Here is an 8439-nt window from a genome sequence, read left to right as displayed (position 1 = left end):
CAGGAGAGCACAAGGCATGCATGATATTAAGAAATTATGTATATTGTTGAAATAAAAAGATAATTTTCACAAGTAATAGATTTCTATCTTTATTTGATGTAACGGGGTTGAGTCGTTAAGCTTGACAACCACAATATCACAATATTAATAAGTTATAGTTATAAAAGAAGGTGGGAACTTGCCTATGTCTGCCCACAATGTTGTTCAGAAGACTTATATGATGTCACTTCCTGTTAATGATGTCACATAAGGATCAGTTAATAATTTTTATGGGGGGATAATGATTTGTGTAACGGTGTTGAGGGAATTACTGAGGTACGGAACTAAATAATATGATTTTAATGAATAATCATGAATTTACTTAGAAAAAAAACATGACCAGCAAAAAAGCACAGATAGATATTTATGAGAATGGCAAAATGTATGGACTTTTTTCTAATTTTATTATTCATATCCCAAGTACACTTTCATAGAAGGTCATGAGGGACATGACAAAATAGGTGGTGTCAACTGAAAAAAACAAGATAATTTCAAATATAAAGATAAAATGTATGTCATGTTTTTAAACCTTATTAAAGGAGACATTTCAATTAATACAAAAAGCTTTTAAACATAGATTTTGGTGACCCAATAGATAAAATACACTTAAAAAGGTCAAATCGTAGGCTACCGGTTTCGTGGAATGCTTCATTTCCTTTAATTCCCACATGGGCTGGAACCCACATAAACTGTACTTCTATTCTACTTTGTTTTAACTCAAAGAGTGAAGGGTTTAGCTCAATTTCTACTATTTCATCATCTACTGCTTGCTTAGCTAATTTATCTGCTTCTTCATTTCCTTTAATTCCCACATGGGCTGGAACCCACATAAACTGTACTTCTATTCTACTTTGTTTTAACTCAAAGAGATTTTGAAGGATTTCCATGATTAAATCTGGCCTTGATTCTGATTTTTGGTTATCAATACTGACTATTGCTGAATATGAATCTGAACAAATGACCGCATTTTGTAGTTCTCTTTCCTTAATTAGTTGTTCTGCTATACTTCCGGGGTTGAGCAATGGGAAATTAAGTTTTGTTTTATGTTTGTTCGTTTTTTTTTCTCAAATAATCGTTGTTTTAATCACATTCAAACATTATAACTAGTGATGGGAAATCGAGGCTTTCTGAACCGTTTGAGGCTTTCATGAAATTGTGCCGAAAAACGGTTCATTACTCGAAGATTTTAACACAGTGCGCATTAGCGACATCTGGTGGTCAGACTCTGTTTCTCCACCAAATCTAACAAAACATAGCGGAGCAGAGGATGGTTTGAAAAGTTTTTAAATCTGTGCCAACTCGTGTCATGCGTAGTCCGGTCAATGGATTCACATATTGATCAATAATATAAAATATACAAGTGTGTGATTATAATTAATAATTGACGTGAGTAGTAGCAAAATATTTTGGATGAGCGCAATAGAGGTGTAACGCGCATTCAGTTTCTGTCTGGTGTTGAGGTTATTCTAAACTATTCTACCGAATCCCAAATAAGTGTACACACACACACCCAGGTCAATGTAAAGTCAAACACAAGAGTAATGCAAAGCGCCGATTTTTTTTTTTTTCAAACCAGCTGAGCTGTCCCGACCTTCAGATACTGCATTCAAACGTCATCAATCACGTGGTGTGGTCATTTCGATACAAGCATCGGAATATGAGGTGTTCTTCGTGCCTTTTCAAAGGCTTAGCAGGAGAAGAAGGAGCACAGTGTGTGATACAATAGTGCTTTGAAAACTGCGTCGGAGCCTCGGTATCAATCGTCCCATCACTAATTATAACAATACTACAGAATGAGAACAAATTTAAACAACATGCACATAGGCATACATATCACATGACAAAGTACAAATAAGGTTAAAGGGTTAAACTATATTTGTCATTAAAAAAAACATGTTAATGGTTTATTAGTCATTGGCTTGAGGACCCTAAAATATTTGGTGCAATGGGACAGTCATCAAACATATGCATTTATGAATTAAACACTGTGTTCTTTCATTTTAAAACCACGTGTCACAATATCTCACAAAATAACAGGCAGATCACCGTGTTTCTTTCAATTGTAAATATTAATGCACAAGGACTGAGAATCAAATTGCAATTTAAAAAAAAAATCACCAGTTTACATATTACTCCAGACTTGACATAGCCTACATTATGAACTGACAATGTTTATCATTTAAAGATAATCTACAGCACCTCTTTATACAGAAAATGATTTCACTTCTACTTCTGAAGCACTATTATTTACAAGTAACTTAGAGGTGATCATAAGGAGGACAAACCCATTGAATCATAATCATCACAATCTATCTAAACATTGCCACACAGTAAAGCAGTACAACCCTAAAATTGAAAAGACTGTCACATACACTGGTCAATGACAATATCACATGCTTTGACAAATGTTATAGCAGGAGCTTGAACATAAATTAATAAATTTTTCCTGTTCAGTTTCTCTGTTGTTCATCTCACATGCGTTAGTTGTTGTCTTTTGTCATTTCATCCATAAGACATCGTTCTTCCCGGTAAAGCAAATCAAAAAACATCCGTTTCGATGAAAGTCCTTGTCCTTCTATGATCTTAAAGATTCTCCTCATTTTTTTCTGATTTGTTGTCATTGCTCCGATTTCATCTATCTGTTCGTCTACAATAATGTCTTCAAAGTGATCTAAAATGGCATCAATATTTTTCACCTTTTGGATAAGTTTAGCTTTGTTCTTTTTCAGAAAGGATACACCTGCAGAATATAGTCATCAACACATTTAATTTATACAGTATTCAAATTTTTGTGAGATGGAAGCTAATTTTCTTCTGCTACAATTCTAAAACTAGCTGATTCAAATGTAAATAAAATGGCTAGCCTAAGATTATGTCAAGGTTATGTGCTTACACTGCTCATCAGTGGATAGACTCGGTCTCCTGTTTTCTGCAGTATAGTCTGGAAGATAAAATCTTGGTTAGTCTTCTTCATTTTCAACTTTTGAGACTAACTGTATGAATGATTTAATTGATCAGTAAAATCTTTAAACAATTTATGTATATTTAACATTGTGCGGTGCTCATATTTTTAGGTAGATCAGCACAAGGGCCCCAATTGTTGCAGTCTAGCTTGAATGCTGAACATATAAAAAGTATCCAATGTCTATGATGATTATTATTTTAGGTGGATTATTGTCATGTCAGTTATTTACTTCCTAAACCTTTACTCCAGTAACATAAACTGTACAGTATATTACTTACCTGTCAGTGTTATGTCACGGCTCCATACAACATCAACCCTTCCTTTCTTGGGGTTTTTCTTATTGAGGTGTAAACCCACATCCATCACACCATCTGGCAACTTTATATCAAATGTTGGATAGTAATGTTTCCACTGCTTAGTGCAATGAAGTTTTGTGTCCTAACAAAGGAAAGAGAGGGATAATAAGTTTGATTCAAAGACATCATCTCTAAAACTACATTTCAGAAAAACTTTGCTAACTTTAATATTGGATTCTTTGAATTTTTTGAGATGACATACAATACATTGACGGTTTTAACATTTAAACACATTAGTCAGATTGAAAATGAGGTTTTAAAATAGCAGATGATCAAGTTTAGGAGATACACTATCAGTCAGAACGTTTCTCAGAATGTTTCTCAAGATCACAGTATTTTGGCAAGAATTGTAATGACTTCTGTGCATTGATTGATGCTGATGATTATCGAACTTTCCAGCAAAGCAACCATCCCAAAGTATTTTTCAGGGATCGTTCATAGAACATAAGCAACATTATAGATAAACTAAATATGTAAACTATTTGATGCCTAATTTCCCCATGATTTATCAATTAGAAAATCTTTAAAATAAAAAAATTAAATAACTCATGCTTTGAGAAAATGTCATATTCTTATTCCAGTCCATACACTGACCATCGGTTGTATCTTTGGCCTCACTGAAGGTCCATGTTCCTCAACAGGATCACAGGACATGCTGTACACACATTCATATTTAAGCATGCATTCACAAGCTGTTTGGATTAATGTGTAATCTTTATTACATTTTTCCACCTAAGAAGAGAGAAAGGGTAACGTCGTTTATAAAGGTCAGCCAAAATAAGGTGAAACTGCATTTAAAAAAAATATATTTAAAATGTACCTCTCTGGGATCCACATTGCGTGGTTTTAGAAACACATGCAGCCTATGTGCTTGCTGTAGATAGAATAATATCACCTGGCCATGTGTCTTAGACCAATGATCCGTAAACCAGTTTACCATTTTGGAAATAAAAAAGTTTGAGGTTTCTGGGATGCTCACTGTAACATGTGTGCTTGTGATATTCTGAGGTTTCAGAATATCAACCATCTGATTAGAGTAATGTATAACTGACATGAAGTGGCAGGCATCCTCTATGAGATAAAAAAAAAAAAACTTTTTTTTTTGCCATGACCTCTACAATTAGTACATTTACAATATATAATAAGTGTTATATTTTTTATATTATACAAGATATTTCTTAAAAGTTTCCACTTTGTATTATTCACAGATTATGTTCAGTATCTCATATTATTCATAAGATTGCCAACTCACCAATGGATGTCTCACAGTGAGGTAGTCGGAGTTGAGACAGCTCACCCTGGACACACTTGATATCATACACGGGTCCTGCTTGGTAATAGTTGGCAGGAACTGGACAGTCGCTGTCCTGAAGAACAGTGCTGTATAGCACCTCTCCTTCCCCCTCCATGTTAAAACCAATCTGTGTAAACTTACAATGGAACCAGCCTGCATGGTCGCACTGTAACCTATTTGATTTCAAAGAAATACAGAATATGAATACAAACTGATACACTCAATTATCTTACATCTGTTGACACAATACCTGTATTTCCTTTGCCCCTCTTGAACGATGACCTCAGGAGTGAACAAGTAATCTTTCCCATCTAGCTTCTGTGAAAAATAAAAATGGCCTAAGTGAATTGTAATTGTATTGTCAAATTAGACTAATTTACATTTGCAAAGAGATCATTGTAAAATAAATTCATCAATGACTTACCCTTAAACTGTCTAAAGGGGATTGAGAATCTCTATCTGATATGTCTGGTAAGACCAGATGCATTGAATTATTTCTCCTTATCATCCTCTGTATCCTCTCTGAAAGCTCTCTCCTCTCTGTAGTTTCTGGTGCATAGCCACAGATGTAGGATTTGTGTCCACATTTTTCAAGAAGCCACTCCAATACACTTCTCTGAGCTCCAGAATACTCATCTCTACTACGGTCTCCCTCTGTAAATACTACAATGACATGAGTCCAGAATTTCTCTCCAAGAAACTCCAAATTTTCAACAATCTCTTTGGTCTGGTCTGTGAATCTGTCATCATGCAGAGAAAATGCAAGTAGAATGGCATGGGGCCCAAGAGTCGGTTTTTCCCATCGAAGACTCCTCTTGGCATTGCAGATATCAATATCAACCAAGTGCACAGTCTTCTTGTTCATTGCACCTTTGAAAGTCTTAAGCCTCCCACTGCCGGCTTCATCATAATTTCCTTTATCAAAAATCAGGTTTAGAACAGATTTTTCTGTTTCACTGAAACTCATGAGCCAAATTCTCATCTCTGTGAGAAGAGGGCTTTCACCTATTTAAGAAAAACAAGCAGCAGTATAAAGAGACAGCTGACATGTTACTGAGGTTTGTTTAACCTGGATTTTTTTATAGGTAAATTAAATATCTCTTAAGTACACATTGCTCATCTTGGAGATATGACAATTGCATACAAATGATGTCATAAAACATGACAATGTTATTTGCCATTTCTAAATTACATTTACTTTGCATACACTGATGCATGCTTTTTTGCATGCAAGTTTTCTTAATTTTAAATTTTTTGCATGAATGACTCCTAAAATGTAATCTTCAAATTAATTAATACATCATTAATAAATGGTCACTCTTATTAAACAAGATATTTTACATTGCAATGATATTCTAATAAATATATTGAATAAATGTATTTAGCGATCATAAATACTAAACAAAAGGGTTCAGGACAATGGCCTCTTTAAACAAGGGTAATTTGTTTGGGTTTGACCTGGGCAATGTTTAATAGAGGAATAAGAAAATAGTTGAACTATTTTGTAAATATATGCAGTGTTTTATTTAAATAAATCACTGCATAACAACAAGTAAACCTTATTCCAGGGCTGGGCAACTTCAGTCCTGGAGGGCTCCAACCCTAATCGAACACACCTGAACAACCTAATCGTCTTCAAGATCACTAGAAAGCAACAGGCAGGTGTGTTTGATTAGGGTTGGAGCTAAACTCTGCAGGACAGTGGCCCTCCAGGACCAAAGTTGCCCAGCCCTACCTTATTCATTGAGGAACCAATGAATTTCACATTGTAAATTCTGCCAAACAGGGTGTAGTCTGTACCAATAAAAGAAACTGTGTTATTTAACATATGGTTAAAAAAAATTGTACCAGTGGCCTGTAGCACAAAGCCGGTTTCGTTTTTACCCAGGTAAGTTCACGTTTAGTTTTAGCAAACTCTTGAGTTTTCGGGCTCAAGAAGGCGGGTTGGTTTTGAGTGGGTTTCGTCACCATAACTTACGCTATAGCTACCCTGCTCCCGAGCAGGTTTTATTGTAAAAATCGAAGCGTTTCAGAAAGGCGGGGCATAGAGGAGAAACAATAATGTACAGTATGTGAAAAAATAATGTGTTTTTTGAACCTTAAACCGCATAAACACATTTCATTTACACCAAATACACAAAATAATGTTCTTTTTAGCAACATCATACCCCTTTAAGGATTTATATTGACCGCTCAGCCATTTTTCGACAGTCTTTTTCGACAGTCTAACCAACTCTTCATGGGCTGTGGTGGCTGTTTTAAGGGACGAGCAGTATCTAAGCAGAGTCTTTCTCACTGGACAGTGGACACTATCGTGTCAGCTTATGCGAGCCAGGGACAGGAATGCCCTCTCAGCATCAGAGTCCATACGACGAGGGCTCTCGCCTCTTCATGGGCCTGGTCTAAAGGCACATGCACATATTTGGGATATATGCCATGCAGCTGGCTGGTCTTCACAGAATATTTTCGCCAGGTTTTACAAGTTGGATGTGTCGTCCTTGGCGCCTCAAGTGCTTTCGGTGAGTCACTAAAAGTCTAAAAAGGTGACTCCCGTGAAAATAAGTCGACCACACCCAAAGTTATGCAGCGCGGCTCCTGACCGTAAATTTAGGTGGGGCAGATTCTGGTTCGTAGCGCTAATATACATAAAACATTTTGTAAACTTTATATTCTAATCTCTGAACACATGGGAACAAAATTTTGGCAGAGATGTCCTTGCGTTATCCTGTAAGTGGCTAATGTTGATTGACAGGCTCGAAGTAATGTTACACACATAAAACGCTGTATAATAATTGCCTTAATATAGTATTTATCACCTCCAAATGTTGATTTAGAATGTTACAAGTTGTGGAGCAATTCGGGTGAGGAAAGAAGATCATGTCTATTCTCAGAATAAAACAAACACAACAGAACCGCGATTATTTTTTTCAGTTTAATGCGTTAAAAATATTTAACGCAATTCACGCAGGGGCGGGGCTAGGGTTGGCCCCCCCACTCACAACTGCTGCTTCTGTCACTTTTTCTCTTGACAAGTGCATTTATTCAGTCGCAGAACGACTGAGAACGGGAGACGTTTCAGACGCACGCTCCCCTTCACTTTGGTGCCAGGCGCGAGTCAAGCGAGCGCGGGAACGGTACTGTGCTCGCAGCACGCGCTCTTCAATTGCACGCACAAAGGCGCCGGCGCGCGCTGTAGCCTGTATCCTTTCATATCAAAGCACGAAATAAACTACGTGCATGCAATGCAGTGGTCAGTTAAGTCATGAAGTTACCAAAAAAGCGATTAAAGCTGCCATAAAACTGTGCATGCATGTAATATATTTTATATGAGTCACATTTAAGAACATGTCTCTGAAATGGTTTTCAAAACTGTCCTGGAGCAGCCCAGCACTAGCTGTCTCACTCATTTCTAACACACCCGATTTAACTCGTCAGCTCGTGTTTATTTTAGCACTTCCGTCAGTGAATACGCAGCCTGCAAAACACTGAAATAAATATCAAAGAAATAATACAGTTAAACAAGAAAGTAGCCTAAATAAGAAAGTTAAATACACCGTTAAATACACCCTGTCTACAGGACGCGAGCTGCGCGGCGGTGTCGCGTCCGGTGTAGACACGATTCACTGTTCCGCTACTGTTATTGCTGTTATTACACTTGTATACAAAACGCTCCGGTTACTATCGTAACCTCGGTTCCCTGAGAGCGGGAACGAGACATCACAGAGATATTTCTCCATTATGGGAACTCCTTCCCTTCCAACCTTTCCTGAAGTCCTATTGGCTCC

At 36.7% G+C, this 8439-nt stretch overlaps 1 protein-coding gene across 1 annotated transcript in view; it reads right to left on the bottom strand.

The window, feature by feature from the left end:
* Positions 1-1962: 1962 nt before the first annotated feature.
* LOC107710712 (uncharacterized) overlaps positions 1963-8439 on the bottom strand; it is a 14955-nt gene continuing 8478 nt past the window's right edge. Inside the window, exons 3-10 of the mRNA XM_016515546.1 lie at positions 5079-5659; positions 4905-4972; positions 4613-4827; positions 4181-4431; positions 3955-4092; positions 3283-3442; positions 2933-2980; positions 1963-2779 (exon numbers count right to left, since the gene is read on the bottom strand). Coding sequence (XP_016371032.1) covers positions 2520-2779; positions 2933-2980; positions 3283-3442; positions 3955-4092; positions 4181-4431; positions 4613-4827; positions 4905-4972; positions 5079-5659 — 1721 coding nt within the window. The 3' untranslated portion in view covers positions 1963-2519. The remainder of the gene's footprint in view (positions 2780-2932; positions 2981-3282; positions 3443-3954; positions 4093-4180; positions 4432-4612; positions 4828-4904; positions 4973-5078; positions 5660-8439) is intronic.

The sequence above is a fragment of the Sinocyclocheilus rhinocerous genome, unplaced genomic scaffold, assembly GCF_001515625.1.
Source record: "Sinocyclocheilus rhinocerous isolate Xijiao unplaced genomic scaffold, SAMN03320098_v1.1 scaffold597, whole genome shotgun sequence".
Taxonomy (NCBI): Eukaryota; Metazoa; Chordata; class Actinopteri; order Cypriniformes; family Cyprinidae; genus Sinocyclocheilus; species Sinocyclocheilus rhinocerous.
This window is presented reverse-complemented; position numbering and strand designations above follow the sequence as displayed.